This window comes from Capricornis sumatraensis, chromosome 14, assembly GCF_032405125.1.
Source record: "Capricornis sumatraensis isolate serow.1 chromosome 14, serow.2, whole genome shotgun sequence".
Lineage (NCBI taxonomy): Eukaryota > Metazoa > Chordata > Mammalia > Artiodactyla > Bovidae > Capricornis > Capricornis sumatraensis.
The window spans coordinates 12795852-12817468 of record NC_091082.1 but is presented as its reverse complement, the minus strand read 5'-3'; the positions used below and the strand labels follow the sequence as shown (position 1 = coordinate 12817468).

The 21617-nt window shown below is 42.0% G+C and overlaps 1 protein-coding gene across 4 annotated transcripts in view; it reads right to left on the bottom strand.

Moving 5' to 3' along the window:
* Positions 1-21617, bottom strand: part of SRGAP2 (SLIT-ROBO Rho GTPase activating protein 2) — a 250476-nt gene that overhangs the window by 111087 nt on the left and 117772 nt on the right. For all 4 annotated transcript variants that reach the window (XM_068986092.1, XM_068986093.1, XM_068986094.1 and 1 more), the window contains exon 3: positions 9136-9298. In XM_068986092.1, coding sequence (XP_068842193.1) covers positions 9136-9298 — 163 coding nt within the window. The remainder of the gene's footprint in view (positions 1-9135; positions 9299-21617) is intronic.

Sequence of the window (21617 nt, the reverse complement as noted above, 5' to 3'; positions counted from 1 at the left end):
CAAAAATAAATAAACGTTAAAAAAAGAAGAAATACTAAAAGCAGTCGCCCAATCCCCCAAAACATATCCAGGAGAACAACAATAAGAATCATAGCTGACTTCTCATAATAAACAGTAGAAACAAGGGAAGGAAAAAATGCCATAGTTAAATAGCTGAAAAAATAAAATTCCATTTATATAATTTTTTTTCAAAAGCAGCAAATACTTATATTGTGTTAGAAGTCAGGCTAGTGGCTTTCAGAGGATAATGAATGGAAAGGGGCAAAAGAGGGGGCTCATGGGATACTGGGAACATTCTTTTCTTTATCTGGGTAATAATTACACACTTGATTCCATTTGTAAAAATTCATAGAGCTGTACACTTTACAATACAAGCACTTTCTCTAACAACTTTATACTTATGTAAAAAGCTAAGGGAAAAAAAACGTTTCAAAATAGATGGAAAGACTAGAGAAAATATATTTAGGGTCTCCTACAGAGGAGCCTGGTGGGCTGCTGTCTATGGGGTCGCACAGGGTCGGACATGACTGAAGTGACTTAGCAGCAGCAGCACGGTATATAAAGGGCTTCCCTGATGGCTTAGCAGTAAAGAACATGCCTGTCAATGCAGGAGACGAGGGTTTGATCCCTGGGTTGGGAAGATCCCCTGAAGAATGAAATAACAACCCACTCCAGTATTCTTGCCTGGAGAATCCCATGGACAGAGGAGCCTGGGGGACTACAGTACATGGGGTCGTAAAAGAGTTGGACACGACTGAGTGACTAAGAAACAACAATAAAAGTATATAAGCATTTCAAGAAAGCTTGTTATTTATTAGTATTCTTATCATCTTCCCATAGAAAGTTTTGGGAGCTTTAAATGGACTGAAAAGCCCCCTGTGGGCAAATCTTCCTCCTCAATTGATTTCAAGTTCTCTTTAGCACTAGCATAATGGTGTGTATATAGTTTTCACTATAATATTTCTTGACTACATGCTTTCCTAGTTTAGGGTAGTATCCCAGTACATACAAGGTGGCATGGAGACATTTTTGCTTTTTGTCCACTACATCTCTCTTTTCCGTAATTTAAAATTGTTCTTCTGATACTCTTAACCACCCCTTGATTTATGAAGATGGAGTACCATTACACAGAGCACCTTGTGCTCTTTCAAAACAGGCACATATATACCTGAGAACTGAAGCACCGAAGAGGCAATGTATCAACTAACCTTAGTCAAAGCAGGCATCTTTGATGCACACATTCCCTCTTAGTTGAATCTTCCTAAGGCCAAAAGAACCCTGGGACACCCAGAGAGAAGCCCCAAGGAGGAGGATACAGATGCTTCTGACCCAGTGTCACAGAAACCAAAGCTAAAATGCCACAAACAGCACTAAGTACAAAGCTCCCCTCAATGCTGGCTTTGGCAGCAAACCTGACGCCCCCCTATCATCAGAGATACCTTTGAAGTAGCTGGCAGCCTTCCATTCCCTACTCATATAAGCTCAGCTTCACATCCTATTCTTTTTTCCAAAGGGGATCTCTTCATCCGATATGAGAGAATAAAGCTCAATTAATTGGAACAGAGTTTTGCTACCAACAAGATAAATTGGGCAATGGTAACAGCTGTCTATAAAGCACAACACACCGCTGTTAGTGACCTTGTTAGAACAGGGGGGAAATTTAATCAGCAATCGATACTGAGTTCTGTGGAGGGGAAGCTGTAGGGTGGACTGGGGAAGAGAGGGAGGGGTAAGTCAATCATCTCCTCCCCCCAGAAACGTCTTTAGGTCAAACCTGTTCTCAAGAGGGCAGAACAAAACCTTTGGAAATCTACTGCTTTCTTCATACATTCCATCTATGGTACTGATCAGGGACATTCAGCTCTACCAGCGCCATAGGTCATTTCTTCTCCTCCCAGTTATGACACCACCACCACAGAACATGGTGGTGAGTCATCACCCTCTCCCCTCATATATGCCAAACAGCTAGACTCAAAGACTCCATAGGAAGTCCTATCCAAAGGGGATAAACAGGTAGTAATAGAGAAGGAAACGGCACCCCACTCCAGGGTTCTTGCCTGGAGAATCCCAGGGACAGGGGAGCCTGGTGGGCTGCCGTCTATGGGGTCACGCAGAGTCGGACACGACTGAAGCGACGCAGCAGCAGCAGCAGGTAACAAGTACTGCTTTTAGTTTCAAATCGCCTTTTAACTTGTTTCACTGCCAGAGCCATTTCCTTGGCCAGAGAAAAGCTGACCGGTCATGGTAATTCTCTTCTGACTGATCTCACGGGAAAAGGACATGTCTAACACCTCAGGGGCCTGGAGACAATTACTAATTGGTCCTGTTATGATTCTTCCTCAGCACCCTTCTTGCATCTCCTATTTTCAGGGGGACCCCTAAAGCCAGATTCACCCTTTGTCATCCTCCAAGAATAAAGGTAAACTGCAATGGGCAGCCTAGACAAACTGACCTAGATGCTTCAACACTGTCTGCAGCAGGGGAAAACGTGGCTCACAGACAGACGGACAGGATCTTACTGCTTCACATATACCTCTGTGCTCTTGGGTTTCCCCAGGATGGAAACCAGGGTATCTACAGCAGTGATTCTCAACCCTGATTATATGCAAGGATCAGCTGGGCTCTTTCCTGGAGACCATGATTCAACTGTCCTGAAGTGGAGCCTTGGCATAGTATTCTTTCATTATCTTTTAAATCGATTTTACTGAGGCATAATTGGAATACAATAAAATGGATACATTCTGAGTATATCGATGACACCTTCTGGCAAATGCACACAGCCCTAATGAAGAGTGTAAGACATTTCCACAACCCCCAGTCCCCTTGTATTCCTTTGCAGTTGGCCCCATCCCCACTCTGGCCCCAAAGCCATCACCGATTTACTTTCTATCACTATATATTAGAGTTATCTTTTATAAGATTTCATATAAATGGAATCATATGGAACGTGTTCATAATGTCTGGCTTCTTTTTATCAACAGAATGTTTCGTGAGTTCATCTGCATTATTGTATCCAATAGCATTTCATTTCTTCCTAGTGCCGACTAGTATTCATATATGGACACACCACAGTATGATTCTCTACAATATGCTTATTCATCTGTTGATGGATATTTGAGTTGTGACCAGTTTTTGGCTCTAATAAATAAAATATTAGTTTCCTACAGTGGCCATAACAAATTACTACAAACCTGGTGGCTTGAAACAACACACATTTACTCTTGTATAGTTCTGGAGATCAGATGTTCAAAACCAGTTTTACTGGGCCAAATGGTATCAGCAGCGAGGCTCTCAATTTCCTTTCCTAGCATCTAGAGCCGAGCTCCTCGGCTCCATATTCAAAGCCAGTGGCTTAGCATCTTCTCTGTGACTTTGCTTCCTTCCTTCCACTTCTCTCACATGGCCTTCCTCTCTTTCGCCTGTAATCTCCTTCCATCTCCCATTTTTAAGGACACTTGGTGATTGCATTTAGGACCCACTTATGTAAACAAGAATTAAATCCACATCCTAAGATCTTCAAATTCATCATATGTGCAAAGACTTATGGATAAAGTTCAACAACATCCACAGGTTCTAGGGATTAGAACAGAGACATCTTTGGGGGTGGGACCATTATTCAGCCTACAACAAAAGCTATTATGAATATCCAGGTACAAGTTTTTGTGTAGATATATACTTTCATTTCTCTTGGATAAACACATAGATATAGAATTGATGGGTCATATGGTTAAGTACATTATTAACTTCATAAGAAACTGCCAAACTATTTTTCCAAAACAGTTGTACCTTTATAGATATTTTACCAGCAACATATGAGAATTCCATCCATTCTAACGGTATTGTCAGTCTTCTTAATTTCAACGATTTTAGTGCGTATATAGCACTAGAATCTACTAGCACTAGAATCTATCTCTTTATAGTGGTTTTAATTTGCATTTCCCTGATGAGTAATGATATTGAGCATCTTTTCATGAGCTTACTAGCCATTTATATATATCTTCTTTGGTGAATGTTTCTATTAAAACCTTTTACCTGTTTAAAAAAATTTGGGTATTCCATCTTCTTCTTATTGAGTCTTGTGTATTGCAAATACAATCTCCCCGTCCTATGGCTTATTTTGCATTTTCTTAACAAAATCTTTCCAAGAATAAAAGTCTAAGAATTGATGAAGTCCATTTTTTCTTTTTTTCTTTCATAGTTCATGCTTTTGATATCCTAAGAAATCTTTGTCTCTTCAAGGTCGCAAAGATTAAAAAAAAAAAAACTTCCCAAGTGACTCTCTCGAAAAGAAGAAGTTGAGAACTACTGGTCTATTGGGAATCTGACCTAGCTTTCTCAATTTAACCTGACTTTCTGCCATAGAACCTTAGGGTAATAAAGATAAAACAGTTACCTGAAATACCATAACAGGCAGAATAAAATTCAGCCTTAGGACTGTCTGAACTGACTGCCTTCCAAGCCTAAGAGTAAACAGCTGTTAAGGGCTAGAAAGTGTGACTGGAAAGGCCAAGCTGGAGGTACATCTAGAGTGTCCCAGCTAAGTGAGGGAGGGGAGAGAGAACAGGGTGGTCTTCTCCCTGGTGAGAAAAAGCACATCCAAGTTTATTTCAGTTTAAACTAAGAGAGTGAGAGAAACGATTTCTCTTCTTGGTGGGATCCTTTAGTAAGACATGCCCTGCAAAGAGACGAGATGGAGCTGAGAGTCAGAGTTGGTAGAATTTGTTTTTGAAGCCACCGCATTAAACAAATGAAGGTGGCAGCAATAATATTTGCCCAGACCCTGGTTCCAACAGGGGTTAGACAGACTAAGCTTTCATAACATGAAAGGGGATGTCAGGAGCACCAAACGGGCTCAATTTCCCCTGGAGTCTTAGACAAAGTGCGCCTGTTTCTAAGTTGCGGACAGGAGGCTACTTTCTTTACATGTTATATTTAGCTAAAGGAATCTCTACCAGGACTTCAGGCAACATGTGAAATATGTCCCAGCAGACATAACCACAAACCAGAGGGCCAGCAGGGAGCATCCCTTAAGGGGGTTCAGAGCAAAGAGGGGCCAACTGTGCAGCCACCCTGACATCCCCAAATTAGCTGAGTTAGCTTCTAGTCAGGTTTTCGGGCAGCTCTCATCTTTAATGAGTCTTTGTTCCCCTCTTACTAGAGATTCTGCCCCTAGGGAGAAAAACGTGCTGCCCTATTTCACTTTTACCATCAGGTGCTTGCCCAGACACCAGGTAGGAGAAACAACTGAAGGTTGTGGTTTAACACCTCCAGATCCTTTGAAGGGTTGCGTGCTAAAGAAGAAGTTAGTTTAATTCTGTAACTAAGTGAAATATCTGGATTCAATGAAAAAGAGCAAGAAAATCCAGAGTACCCTCTACTCTGCATACAATACCTGGAGAGGCCTAATAGAACATGTAGGTGGAAAACCTTGGGTTCTGGAGCCTAATGGCTGTATTTAAATACCGGCCTCATTTCTTTTCTTGGTTAATCTCTCCCAGTCTCAGTTTCTTCCTCCATAAAATAAGGGTAATAGTAATAACTACCTTATACAAGTGTTGTAAGGATTCAATAAGATAATGCATACAAAGTGCTTAACACTGTACCTACCACACAAGCGTTCAAAAATTTTGGTTCTGATGATTTATAACCTTTACCAGAGAATCGTTAAGTTTTATAGATTAAAATAAATTTCTTTAAAGGAAGAAAAGCCCTGACTTTTCCCAGTGACAAGCAGAAGATTCAAATTCACGTAAAATACTGGTAAATTTTCGGGTGTCCACAGCTGAACCAGAAATAAAGGTACATTTTCTTTGTGTCTCCAGAGAAATGTGGGCTTTTCCTTTTGCTACTGGAACCAAATTTACAGGTAAAACAAGAGGTGTATTTATTCTACATATTTGGATTTTAGTGTGGTATCTCTTGGTTGCTGGCCATTATAGATAAAAGAATCTGAAACAATACTTCAATCTTTTAAGAAATGCGGCCTTCCATTGCTTAAGCAAGCCCCTTCTCTATACCCACTTTTGTCCGTCCTTATCTCAGGGATTGCAGCTTACCTTATCACAGTGTAACAAAGGTCACCCAGCAACCAGAAGGAAGCCCCCAGGGTAGGATGTCCTTGTTACCATACAGTTACAGTGCATTAGATTTCAGAGGCAGAATGAAGGTCCTATAGCTCAGTTTTCTTTAAACTTGAGAGAACTAAGGCAGAGAAAAAAGAAGGAATTGTCCAGAGTTTCAGAGTTACTGGCTAAGCTGAGCCCAAGAGAAAGAATCTCTTAGGGAAGGGCTCTGCTTTAAGAGCATAAAGCAAGCCCCAAGAAGCGTCACGAAACTGCCAGGGTGGCCAGGGACACACCTCAGTTCTCTTATCCGATTACTATAGCTCAACCTGTGGGATCTTAATTCTTCATGTGCAACACACTCTAAGCAAAGGAGACTGAAACTGTGAGGGATGGAGAGAAACTGCTTCTTTGCCCATTACTAGAAAGCAGAGGGCTTCTCATCCAAATAGAATTAATCTGTTCTTAGGGTCAGCCAAACTAGTTTCTACCTTAGAGTTCTCTGCCTACATTGGGCCCCAGGGGAGAAAGAAAAGAGGTTATGCACTCTGTGGGAAGGTAAACATCGGTTATTTGACAATCCTAAGGATATCCCTAATCCACTATAATTTAACTGGTGAAAAGTTATAAAGATCAAGAGAAAGTCCTATGATCTATAACTACCTACAACAATATGAACAAAGCTCACAAATACAATGTTGAAGGAGAAAAACCAGACACAAGAGAGTACACACTGCAAGATTCTATTTATATAAAGTATGAAACTGAGCAAAACTAGTCTCTGCTGTGAAAAGTCAGGAGTGATGCTATTCTGAGGGACTGGGGACACCCCTCCCAATCCCTTAGTGACAGGAAAGGAGCATGAGGGGGCTTCTGGGGGTCCTGAAATATTCTGTTTCTTGAGTTGGAAGCTGGTTACAGTTTTCAGTTTATACAGATGCATTTAGCTTTAAGCCGATGATATATTCACTTTTCTTCAATGAAATGCAATATATAAACAATCCAGTGATTAATTAGAAATTCTTCCTTACACCCTCAGCATAGAAATGCATTGCTTAAGGAGGCCAATGCTTAGACAAAGCTCGGAATATCATTCATGAGTGGATGGGGATACATGCCATGTTGTATATACACGCCATGCACTTAGGCCTTTGGTGAAATGTGAATGGCATTTGCGGAACCAGGGACACTTGTGGCTTTGATAACTGACTGCCTTTGGCACAAACATCTCTAAAATCTGGAGGGGTTATAAGATTCTCTCAGCTTGGTTCTTCTCTAACCTTCTGAAACTGGAGAAAAGGGACCTGAGAGATGGGGTGAAGTCTAGATAGCTAAACATTTCTCATAAAAATTTCTTCTCAGATGAACAGAAGAAATAGAGGAGGACACTATCTATCAACCCCTTTTCTTCTCGAGATGGTCTAAGTGTCTGTCAAGATGGTAGAGAAGTGGTATCTGATCACTGGTTCCATCTAAGGTTTAAAAATTTTTTAAATACAAATTCTATATATTTTAGGTGTATAAAATGATTTAGTATACACATACACAGTGCAATGATTACTACAATCAAGATAATGTATCACCTCATCACATAGTTACCTTTTCTGTGTGTAGGAAAAGAGCCCCTGAAATCTACTCTCTTAGCAGTGTTCCAGAATTGAATACAGTATCATTAACTGTAGTCATTAATTTTAGTCACATACAATGTCACCAAATGTTACAGAATAATTTAAGTTAATGACAAGCAAGCTGGAGCAGATGCTAGGAAGCATGAGGAGATGGTGAAAAGTACCCTCGCCCCTAAATGAAGTATGGGCCCAACCACAGCACAGCCGGACCACTAAAAATAGCCAATGAGCTCTGCAAGGAGTTATCTTTCTCTTCCTTCTTTCATTCTCAGATGATTTTACTCTTAATATCCTATCTGGACGACACAGGGAAAGCCCCTTCACAGATGCAATTATGTAGATGGATAATTCTAAAGAAGTTCTTTTTTCATGCTCGTAAAAAAAAGAAATTGGGTTCTAATTCCAGACCTACTGAGATCTGTATACTTCCTAATGTTAAGAATCAGAAAACTGATCAAGAGCTAAGGCTACTATGGACCACAGTCTTATTTACTGAAGTCCATTCTCCCCCAGCCTCAAATTTTAACACTGATTTTGTCAACTGGAAACCAGTGAATTCTCTATGTACGAAACCAATGATAACCCTCTATATAAATACATCCTCTTTTTACATATCACTTGTGGGAAGGTTATTCACCTTCTAAAAAATCTTTTGGAAATGTCAGAGCTTGAATGTTAGACATGGTACATCATGTACAATGGTTGGGGTGTTTGCCACCATTTGTAACCAAAAGTTATGAATAAATGACACCATTAAGAGCTCAGGTTGAGAGCTTAGAAAAGAGCTTCCTGGGTTTCCAAAAGGCTAGTTCCACTATTGACAGGTGAATTTGGCACAAATTTCCTAAGATTATCACAATTAATTTTAAGTCTTTCCTTAGTCAAAATTTTTGACATATAGCCAAGGAATTGTGACAAACAACTGAGCTTCAGAAAACATTCAGGGATGGGTTCAAGTTCCACCTGGGAGCACCGAAAAAAAAAAAAAAACCACATTCAGGGACCAAAGACAAAGATATGTCATGATAAGAATAACCAAATTCATGAGTTCACCTTGGCCAAGATGAGAACTTGGAAATAGAACTAAACTAAAAACATAAACATACACGGCTGTGCTAGATGAACTAGAAGAGGAAATCATAAAACAACACAGAACATCTCTGAATCTCAACAGCTTCACAGATCACTTAGGAAATTAACCAAATATGGTCATTATTAATAGTCACAAATTATGAATTATGCTGCTAGACCTGGGGTTGTACCTTGCAAATGGTTCCTTTCCCAGGGCTGCTATAAAACATCTGAGAAAGGAAGCCAGTTCAATGTTTTCTCTCCATAAGTACGTTTTTAGGGCAAGACCCATGGAAAGCCTTTTAAGTGGGCCAATAAGACCTTCTTTCTCTTATTTGCGAGATGGTGTCTGTGGTTAGAAATAGCCTATTTACCTTTTTAAAGAGCCTTCCTGAGTCCTCGCTGACCTGGACGAACCGAGGAATGATATTATTCAGGTAGATGTCACTCAGCGTGGTGTGGTCCCTGCTCTCCCGCTTCACCTGGTTTAAGAGGAGATTCCAGCAGTTGACTGGAGAGAGAACATTCTGATCCTTCCTGCAGAGAAATGGCAAGAAAACAAATCAGCACTGGTGAACAGGCAGGGTCAACATCTCTGACTACCGTCCATGTCACAAAATCATAGCAATCAGAGCCAAACTAGAAATAAAGATGCCTTTCCTGAAGCTACACCTCTAGTTCTCTCTTTTTCTGAAAGCTCAGTGGAGGAAAAAGGGAGAAAAGAAGAAGAAGAAGGAGAAGGCAGTGATAGGAAGAAGGAAAGAAGAGAAGTAGGATTATCTGTGGAGCATCTAGTATGTTCTAGAAGGTAGCATTAGTGGTAAAGAACCCGCCTGCCAATGCAGGAGACATAAGAGACACGGGTTCGATCCCTGGGTCAGGAAGATCCCCTGAAAGAGGAAATGGTGACCCACTGCAGTATTCTTGCCTGGAGAATCCCACGGACAGAGGAGCCTGGCAGGCTACAGTGCATCCTGTCGCAGAGCCTGGCACAACGGAAGCGACTTAGCATCCACACCTGTGTGTTCTAGAAACTTGGTAAAAGCTTTATATACATTATCTCATCTAAGCTCCATCATCTTGTTGTCAGAAAAGAATTACTATTATCCTTACTTCACTGATTAAAAAAACACAAAACAACACATACTCAGAGAGTTGTCACTTGCCCACAGCTAGTAAGAAGTCACAGAGACAGTAAAAGCAAGTCAGGGGCCAGACCACAGTTCTGTACTGACTAGGATGATTCTAGGAGGTCTGACTCCAAATGCCATGACCTCAACCACTACCATATTTGGTTTGTGTCTAGGATTACAGGTAAAAGTTAGTCTCTAGACAAAATCTAAGCTACAGTCTAAATCCCTCACATTTCTCTCCCATAGGATTCAATGAAGACAGCTGTGGACGCATTTGCCATGAAAAAGTCACTGAAAATTCTTCAGTCCCACAGAACACATCCATGGAGGTCTGCTTTCATTGACTGAGCCATTTTCTCACGTCCCATACAACCAAGAGCATAAACCGTTACCTGCACCGTGTATTGTGAGGACGTTACCAGCCTGAGTGGAGCAGGAAAGCACTAAACCGCGATGCTCATTTCTGCTGCAAAGGATGTGATCTCAAAAAGTTATTGATGAGATAATCAGCTCCCAGCACTAACTGAAGCAACAGAAAGTTTTGCATCTGCAACGTGGATTTCTTTAAGGAAAGAAACAGAAGGTAGGGCTATTTATCAAGAGCTGACTGTGTACTTGGCATATGGCTGGGCCCTATAGTCCTGTTGTTTAATTTGAACCCTACAAAACCTGACGAAGTGGGGGTTATCAACCACATTCAGCAGATGAGGAAAAGCTGGACTAAGAAAGGTTACAATATCTTGTTCAAGTTCATAGAGCTAAAAAGTGGCAATGCTGGAATTCAAGAAGAAGCCCTGTAATTGCAAAGAGAATGCTCTTAATCACTGCAAAGTATCACACCTTGTTTGTTCCCACTTCCCCTCCTGCCTCCCTACAGTCAGACTCTTAATGCAAAGAAAGAAAGCTGTGAATGGCTTGGTTATTGAGCCTGCACCACCTCCCTTCTTGCGCCAGGCACCTGTGACTTGTAGGGCAGAATTCAACTTAAAGGAGCTCTTTCAACTTAGACGTAAGGTAACCATTAACAAATAATCACACCACACCTACTCTGGCTTCTGAACTGGTGGGGCTGCTGCTGCTAAGTCGCTTCAGTTGTGTCCGACTCTGTGCGACCCCAGGGACGGCAGCCCACCAGGCTCCCCCGTCCCTGGGATTCTCCAGGTAAGAACACTGGAGTGGGTTGCCATTTCCTTCTCCAATGCAGGAAAGTAAAAAGTGAAAGTGAAGTCATTCAGTCATGTCCAACTCTTAGCGACCCCATGGACTGCAGCCTACCAGGCTCCTACGTCCATGGGATTTTCCAGGCAAGAGTACTGGAGTGGGTTGCCATTGCCTTCTCTGGGCTTCTGAACACACCAGACCATTAAATCAAAATATCTGTCTAAACAGTACCAAGAGGCTGCTCCAAACCAATGAATATTTAAGAGTCCAAACTGAAATTGCTTTATCAGTTCAGTCAGTTCAGTCACTCAGTCGCGTCTGACTCCTTGCAACCCCAGGGACTATAGCACGCCAGGCTTCCCTGTCCATCACCAACTCCTGGAGTTTGCACTGGAGAAGGGAATGGCAAACCACTTCAGTATTCTTGCCTTGAGAACCCCATGAACAGTATGAAAGTACTTTATACCTGCCCTCTACCCTCAGCCCCTGCCCCAGGCACCGTGCTTCTGGGGTCAAAGTCCCTATCACGTATGTGCTCATCACTGTGATAACAACTGTATCCACTTTCTAGGAAAATTAAAAGAGTTCTATGGAAATTAAAAATATATACTAACCAAGAGAGAGATACATGTAATTAGTTCACTCCTTTCAAAATTTCTAGCGCCTGGGGACAAAAAGAGGTAAATAGGAAACAATCCTAAATTCAAAACAGTGAGATCAGAGCACAGGCATTCAGCAACATTCGATGTTTCCACTGCAAGAGAACTTTCAAACTGATTCCAAATCAGCCCCCGGTTACAAAATCCTAAATAACCTAATTTTTACTGGGTGACAAGACATCCATGTCCTCAGTAAGCCTGGAATATACCACACAAATGCACACACTTTTTAAAGGGGTAGATCTCACGTGACCTTAACTTTACAACTGGTTTCAATCTGTTCCTTGTGGGTTGGTGGTCCCTCTTTGTTCTTTTCTATGACAGTCTACATACATATAAACAGCGCTACATTTCGAATTTATAAGTGTATAAACATCTGCGCTTTAAACGGACAAAGTACAGTAGTAGGTGCTTCTGTGGTTATAAAAGTGATACTATCACAATACAGCTGGGAGACAAAGAAAGACCTATAATACCACAGAAGGCTAGAGGCACAGGGGCCGGCTCGTCCACCATGCACTGAATCCATCACAGATCACAGGTGGAGGCAGGAGAGGCGAAACCTGCCCAGTACCATGGAACAGGATGCAGAGCCTCGAGGAAACAAAGATAAACTAAAAAGGATGAGAAGAGGTGGCAATCTTTTAAAATGCCTTATCACTCACCACTCATTAATTTACTTATTCAGAACTTCTAAGGTGCTACAAGTATCCATATTTTTACCACATGCATTTATTTCCACACTTATAGCATGTGGTGGGACAGCCATTATTAGTTTCAGTGAGTAGGAGCTTTAATAATGCGTTCTGAGAAACGCTGGAATTATAGAACATTACATTTCAATTTCAAACAACTGTAATACACCCATTCAAATGAGCAACCTCTACTGAAATATGTAAGGGGCCCAGGACCCAGCTTCCCTGCAGCAGATTCCACCAATGTCTCATAGGCTGCCCACGTGAGCTTTGTTACATGCGTGTTTTGGAATAAAGAATCAATGTATGGGTCCAGACTGTTGAAAAATACGCTATCGATTAGAACGAATGTTGCTCTGTACAGGTTTAGTTTTTAATTCAACCTACGTGTCTCCTTGGGTAAAGCTATTCAGGTTTACCTGATTTGACACACAGTGGCCAAGTTCAACCGCATGCCACAGAAGGCTCGGGGGCCTCTGCTGAGCCCATGGTAGACCACGGCTGGGTAAGAAGGGTAAACGCACTCAGTATCACCTAATTTCATTACCAATGCTGTAAAGTTTATTAAACATTCCCATTTATCCAGTTAGTACTGATGAAGGAGAATGGGAATAGCTTCTAGGTAATGTCAGTGATTCAAATTTAAAACAAGAACCATCCTTCTTTTTCAAGCATCTAAATCAATTTAAAACTATCTCAAGATTATGACAACTCATCTGTATGAGTCAGGATTTCTTGATGCCAAACAACACAAACCAGCACCTAAAATAACTTTGATGCTGAAACTGATATAAACTTATAACTCTGATTCATAATCGGGGTTCATAAACCCAGCCTCACTGTTCCCTCTGATTATAAATTGGTACTTCAAAAGTAGATTTACACCAATAAAACACTGCTTTAATCTGCTGCATATATGAGAGCTCTGTGTAAAATCTTTGTTTTAAAAAAGGAGTCTGGCCCTAAAGCAAAATAATATTAGACTCCGCTGTCTGTTTCTCCCAGGATTTCCCACTCTCTTTTACTATTAATGTAGCTTTCATATAATATTTTTGGTTCTTTGAGTTTGGACTTATTTCTTATTTGAGTTTGGACTTATAAGTTCTTTGGACTTATTTCTCCTTCCAACAGAGGTGTTTTAATTAATTCATTTGTTTATTTTGGGACAGTGATGTGGGAGAGGTATGGGGCATGTGGAAGGAGAGGAACACAGCTCTGCTGTAGAGATGATTTTCCCAGCCAACACGAACAAAGGCGAAACACACTTCAGGCTGGAAAACGAACAAGTCAACGAGACGTGATTTCATAGGGAGCATATTAAGGTTCTGCTAGAGTGGTTTCCTGCTTCAGCAGCTTTGCAGCTTGATTTTATTTGGGGCTGCTAGAGCCAAGGGAGCTTCGTTTGGTCAGGAGATTGAAATTTGTCTTTATATCTTTTCCATCTATCATTTGTTTGTACAGTTTCTTTACTTTCCCCGCCCCTGGAGTCTTAGGTTGTGTGATACTTGGGCCTTTAAAGAAAAGGGTCTGAATCCCTTAGGCATGTGCTGAACAGCTGCAAACCTCCTCAAACACTAATCCCTAAAAAGCAGACAAAATATCCAGAAGGATTTTTCTTACTTAAAAATTTTTTTCAAGGAGGAAGATCAAGAAAATGTAATATTGTAATTGAGAGGGAATGACTCTGGAGTCAAAAAAAAGAGGGGGAAAAAAAAAAAAAAGGAGGCCCAGAAAGTCACAAGCCAACTAAGCATCCACAGACGAGATGATCATTATACATGCACTGAAAGAGCTAAACCTGTACAGTTGAATCATTAACGTCAAATACATTAGCCCAGTTCTTCTCCTTCAACTTAAACTGTTGATGGACATTCAACACACTTAGCCACCAAATCCTTAAAGGGATTCCTCTAAAACACTAAGGTGAAGAGCTGACTCAGTCTCCATTGACCTTGGGAGTGCACGTCCCTTTTTTTCTCTATCCCCTCTGTCTGGTTTCAGCTGTCTCACCTGTAAAATGGACACATGCCCCGTTGTTGAGCATCTAGCTCCCCCAAGATCTCCAAAGCATGACTGCAAACCTGCAAGCTCTCCTGGCTCAAGGTACCATTTAATTAACGATTGCTACGTTCACAGATCTGCAGACAGGCTGCATGATGCAAGCCTGGCATTACTGGGATGGCCTGAGCTTCTGCGGTGCTCTACTGAGCTCTGTTTCCCTTTGGGCCAGTGGTCTCTGCCTTGCCCACCTCACGAGGCTGTTGTGTGGCTAAAATGAGATGGTGGGTGCAAAAGAATTACATCAACACTAAAGCACTACACAAATGTGAAGAAGTATTATTTTTATCTCCAAATACACTAGGATTCAGCATTCATCAATTTCCGACATGCTCCTCGCCCGGCCCTGGGCCAGGGCCAAGAGCGCAGCCTGCTGCAAATGCACAGCCCTCGGCAAATAGTGGCTGGGATCAGACAGCAGCAACAGGCAATTAACCAAGCAGCTGTAAGTCTCTAGGAAGACGTGAGGGAGATACCAACGGGAGTGCAGAATTTAATCTTCCACTGTCCTTCCCCCAAGGGGCAAGGTGAAGGAGCAGCCCTGCATTCCACACGGGGAACTGTGCTGAGGGAGACAGGAAGGAAGCCACAGTGAGACCAGATTGCCAGAACCCTGGGTGCTTCTGTGCTTCCACTGGGCCCCCTTTCCCACCATTCCTTTCAAACCTGCCAGTCTGTATATGAAGATGCAAATATCGATACATCTAAGAAGGTGGTTTTTCACTTTTAAAAATAGACATATATATGCTGTTAGACAAAAATCCAAATGAGTTAGACAAACACATCTTCCAATACAGATTACTCAGTACCTAGCTATGAGGAGGATTAAAATTAAAAAAAAAAAAACATAATAAAAGGGACCATTTAGTGATAGCTGGACAGGCAACTGGTGACAAGGAGGAGGCTAGATTTCTATACCTACATTCCTTCCTGGTGCCTTGATTAAAATGAAATGAACTGAGGCAGCCAAAGAGATTATTTTATTCAGATGAGTGTTATTAGCCTTTCTGGCTTATTTTCTCTATTATGCATTTTGCTGATGCTGACAGAAGCAAACCTGCTGGATAGAGAGGCAAAGCCTCAGCGGATTTATGGCTTGACAGTGCCATGCATAAAATCAGACCCTTGCTGACCCAGATAAGCCAGAGGATGGATGGGATTTGCTGGGGAAGGTGTTAAAAGAAGAAGAAGAAGAAAAAATCACCAAGGTGGGAACTGACTTGAAAAAGATTCTGCCTGTAATGGCTGCTGCTGGTTGTGTGACCCAGTAGTACAGCGGGAGCCTGGAGGCATCTTTCAAAGATAGGCAGGCGGGCAGACAGGGAGGGGGCAGGCACACTTCCCTGAGCTTATCACAGCGACAGCTTCAGCTTTGCCAGCAATGAGATCAGAGTAGGAGAGTTCAGAGACAGAAAGAAAAAAGGGCCAAAGGCGGAAAATGTATATTCTACATATGGAGAAATGAGCTCTCCATTTTTCAGGGATAAGTTAATACTACAAATTGTCTTCAGTGGCCTAGACAGATGATTAGAAAGGATTCATGCAGTGGTATACCCACCTTACTCAAAATAGTCTAAATTGTCCCCTATAATCACGTGTGGGGGAAGAGCTGTACGGAAATGGAATTCTTGTGGCTTTGGATCAGTTCCAAGGAGTCCAGCCACACCCTTGGGATAATGGCATATTCGAGAGCAGGGAGCTTAGGAATCTGCTTTGAAGTTGAGAACTGGACTAGCACATGTATGACATCTTAATGACTATTTCCTGAATGACCGTAGGACCAAGGTAGCCCTGAGTTAGGTCAGAGAACTGGGAGTGGTTCCCAAACCCGAGCCACTGTATTAATAGATGCTGAATGGAAATGTCTCCGTCAATTTACGCTAGGTGAGAGATTTTGCCTTCCCTTCAACCACCCCTACCCCGCCCATGTTCATGGTGGGGAGGGGAGGTTAGAGCTTCACTCAAGACAGCTCTGTGGGTCACAAGAAGAGAACTCATTGAAGGGTGGCTGGCCTAAGATATGAGTATTTTCCACCCTGGTTTCTTGCCAAGATTTCTGGCAGCTTACTGTCCAGCCTCCTTCTCTCGAAAGGAAAGACTTTCCTTGATCTCAAAAGTCTTCTTATTTCATTCATTGATGCAACAAATACTGATTGAGCGCCTACTAGGTACCAGGCACTGTTCTGAGCATGAAAGGGAGCACAACTCTTACTTTTGACCAGGTTCTTCCATGTTTGCAGACCTCCTGGATCTAAGACCTGACTTTTCTGCTTCTGAACTGTCCATCAGCTTTAGCCCACATCTTACCCCAGTCTTGATACTTGGCTGACCCATTGTGAAACCCTGATTTGGCTGACTTAGAAGATCTACCTGCCCACCAGACCATTCATGGCTGCTGTAGACCTGGGTCCTTCCCTTTATTTACATCCCAAGTCTTGCCACTAACATTCTTAGAACTATAGGGAGGCATAATCAAAGAGATTACTAAACCCTCTTAATGCACTCTGGGTGCAATCTAAATGCTGGAGAAGAAAAACTATACCAATATGATCCAGAGAACTAAGGGCCTATACATTTACTTAAGTATTAAAATTTCCCCCTGACAGCTCCCCAAAATAGGCTATAATCATTTAAAGTTCTGAGCTGATTAATTCACTTAATTAAAATAAAATATCATAGCAAAGTAAAAGACATAACAAAGCTATGACTGATAACCAAAGAACAAAAAAGTCATATATGTTTCTCATTAAAAACATTTTTATAACCATCTACATTAACAGTTGAATCCACATATCCCATAGAATAATCAGTGAATAACACTACAATTATTTCTTCAGTTTTTTCTTGTCTGGTTAATCAAGATGTCACCAGAAACCCCATAAGTAATTAGAGCACATGACAAATGTACAGAGAAAAAAATACTCGCAGATGTGTTAGCAGATTTTTTAAATGAATGAAATCTTGGGAGATGACTGAGACAGACAGTCTGGCTCACTCCTGATAGTTCATTGTAGAAAAATAAATACCTGTCTGTGCCAAACTGGAATGATGTCACTCAGAAATCCACACACTTATTTTCAAAGCATTAACCACTACCTTGGGAGAAGGCATCTCTCCGGTATCAGGCAGAAGTGGAGAAGCTTAATCGACAGCCAATAACTCTTTCTGCCTGGCAAATGGTCCTTACACATATCAAGTACCAACAAGCTGCTTGGGAAGAAAGGGTATCCCTAAGATTTGAACCGCCCCCTGCAGAATACCTGTTATTGAGACAGTGTGTTTCCTTACTTGGCTCATGATAACAATGAGAAAGGAGAAATGAAGCAATATGATTTGGTCCTGTGAAACTATAATTGTTGTTTAGTTGCTGAGTCGTGTCCGACTCTTTTGCAACCCATGGCCTGTAGCCCGCCAGGCTCCTCTAGCCATGGGGTTTCTTTCCCAGGCAAGAATACTGGAGTGGGTTGCCATTTCCTTCTCCAAGGATCTTCCCAAGCCAGGGATCTGTGAAACTATAGAACTACATTTAATGAAGTCTAAATAGTCATCAGATCAGCTGCCTGCACAGTCATCAGTTCTCATGTGTTATTTTGAAATTTATCTTGCCTTATCGGAAGGAAGTCTCTTGAGGACAGGAGATAGTTTGGAATATTCAATGAACGTCTACCACCAAGAATGGGTGGGTAGTTAATCAGCACTGATTAATGACAGATGTCACGGCCACAGAACTCCACGGTAAGCATGGTGCACAGTAAGACAACTCGTGTAAAGAACAGTTAACACCTTCAGCCTCCACCAGCCCTGCCTAATCAACGACTGCAGCATGAATCTGGGTGGCTGTTGAGTGGCTGACTTTGTGCACCCACTGGTTTGTGTGCTCTAAATTACAGCATTATTAACCAGCCGATACTTTGCTGGCAAAAGTTTAAAGGGCTGGATGGAGTAAGAGATGCCCTGGTCAACTTCCAGATTAGTAGGTTACAGAGTTCTACAGGTCTTCAAGGCATCTGGGTAAACAATGATTACCCCATCCCAGCAAGACAGTACTCTGTGGAAAGTGCCCTGAACCATGCTGATGACCTACAGTCTAGTCTTAATTCTGCCACTTGCTGACCAAGTAAACTTGGATACATCACAGATGCAATCTGGGCCTCAACATTTCTGCATCTGCTTAATAAAATAAGTAGGGACAGCAGACCTTCCCTGCCTAACTCACACGGCTATCAAAAAGGTCAAGTCAAAGGAGGTGATGTCCATTAAAAAACATCATAAACACTAAAGTGTTCTACACCTACAAATCAGTATCATCATGTGTTATTATTGTTGTAACTACTATTATTACATGATAGTTCATACAATGTATTTACATTCACAAAACAAAGTAGCCAGAGTCATGTCGGAAAAGACAAACGTGCCCCCAAATTCCCAGGCCTTATTATACAAGCTTGCAATGAACTTGCTTTATAAATTCTGTACCTTGTCCGTGCATGAAATAGGAGTACACTCTGTTGTTATTAACTCATCTGGTTCTCTGGCAATTCCCAACCTCAGTGAGTCTCCTGTGGACAGGAGACCTAGGGGAGGCTTTAAAGGGAAGACTTCTACAGTGTAAAAGGAAGCAGCAGAGGGTACGAAAATAAGAAGAAAAACAAGACAGAACTGTGGAATTGCAGAGGTAGAAGGGACTTTCAAGATGGTCTACAGTCTAAACAAACTTGTCATTTCGTTTTCTAAGCGAGGAAATTGAGGCTCAGGGAGCCTGGGGTCACACACAGTGGCAGAGCAAGGGCAAGGATCCAGGTCTCCTGACCAGCAATTGCTTTCTTATTTTATTGTGGTTGCTGCTCTATTTCAACTACGATGCCCTTAGCAACTATAAAGCGCTGGTGCTGAAAGAGTTAATGGGCAGTGTCCAGCTGCCCCAGCCCCAGAGCGCAGAGCTATTCTAAGACAACACATAACAGGAATACCAAGGGTCCATGAACCCAGAGGGAGCAAAACTGCTGGTGCCTAACGGCGCCGGAAAGCATGTTGACGCACTGCATGTGGTTATACATGAAAGGCGAGTGAGCAGGAAAAGCAGTCTCCAATCCCGCCCCATTCTAATTTGGGGCTGACTCTGGGCACCTACTGGAGGCTGACCACACCCCGGCCACTCTGTACAACGACCCTTCAGTTCCTTCGCACCCCGTTCCGTGGCCCCAGTTAACTCCTTCTCTGCCTTCACAGGGGCCATAACAGATTTGGAAAAAGAGCAAGATCAAAGCACAGCAAGGTCCAGGAGTGAGCGTGGGTAACCGGGGCAACTATAATGAGAAGATTCTCAGTTTGGATTCAGAGGATACCCACTAAGCTCTACCGTCTCCACGCAAATGTGTAATCTGAAGCCTGGAGCAGCTAAGCTCCAAAGTCCGTTAGGGAGTAATTTCTCCAAGTGTGAGTGTTCAGGACCCCAAATCACCTTACATCAGGATCTTGTGCAGTGCCGGTTTAAAATCCAGATTCCTGTGGCCCTCTGGCCAGAGATTCTGACTTGCTACAAGTTTAGGGCTGCTCAAGTCTGCATTTTAAATATTTATACCAGGTAACTTTATGCACGCCAAAATGTTAAGAACCAATGCTCGAAAAACAATGTTTTTCAAACTGTGAGATACAGCCCATTAGTGGCGTTTAAAAAGTCAACTTAGCAGGTCACCAGTTATCACTTCTCAGAGAATGAAACAGAAGACAGTGGGACAGAATAACACAGAACAAAGCAGGAAATAGCAGAGCACGTCACACAGAGCAAAGTATCCAGGTATTGCTTAAAAGCATGTTTTTCTTGGTTATAACACTGGCAGAAAGAACATATATATGTCTGTGTATGCATTCCAGCTCACAGTAGGAGATATTCTGGGGGGTGACTACATACCCCAGACCCTTTTGAGAATCTGAGGATTGTCTTCCAAGTATACTTTTCTTACAAAGGAAAGATATAAGCATCTGAATGCAGAGTTCCAAAGAATACCAAGAAGAGATAAGAAAGCCTTCTTCAGCGATCAATGCAAAGAAATAGAGGAAAACAACAGAATGGGAAAGACTAGAAATCTCTTGAAGAAAATTAAGAGATGCCAAGGGAACATTTCATGCAACGATGGGCTCAATAAAGGACAGAAATGGTATGGACCTAACAGAAGCAGAAGATATTAAGAAGAGGTGGTAAGAATATACAGAAGAACTGTACAAAAAAGATCTTCATGACCCAGATAATCACGATGCTGTGATCACTCACCTAGAGCCAGACATCCTGGAGTGTGAAGTCAAGTGGGCCTTAGAAAGCATCACTATGAACAAAGCTAGTGGAGGTGATGGAATTCCAGTTGAGCTATTTGAAATCCTGAAAGATGATGCTGTGAAAGTGCCACACTCAATATGCCAGCACATTTGGAAAACTCAGCAGTGGCCACAGGACTGGAAAAGGTCCGTTTTCATTCCAATTCCTAAGAAAGGCAATGCCAAAGAATGCTCAAACTACTGCACAATTGCATTCATCTCACACGCTAGTAAGGTATTGCCCAAAATTCTCCAAGCTAGGCTTCAGCAATACGTGAATCGTGACATTCCAGATGTTCAAGCTGGTTTTAGAAAAGGCAGAGGAACCAGAGATCAAATTGCCAACATCCGCTGGATCATGGAAAAAGCAAGAGAGTTCCAGAAAAACATCTATTTCTGCTTTATTGACTATGCCAAAGCCTTTGACTGTGTGGATCACAATAAACTGGGGAAAATTCTGAAAGAGATGGGAATACCAGACCACCTAACCTGCCTCTTGAGAAATTTGTATGCAGGTCAGGAAGCAACAGTTAGAACTGGACATGGAACAACAGACTGGTTCCAAATAGGAAAAGGAGTACGTCAAGGCTGTATATTGTCACCCTGCTTATTTAACTTAGATGCAGAGTACATCATCAGAAATGCTAGGCTGGAAGAAGCACAAGCTGGATTCAAGATTGCTGAGAGAAATATCAATAACCTCAGATACGCAGATAACACCACCCTTATGGCAGAAAGTGAAGAGGAAGTAAAAAGCCTCTTGATGAAAGTCAAAGAGGAGAGTGAAAAAGTTGGCTTCAAGCTCAACATTCAGAAAACGAAGATCATGGCATCTGGT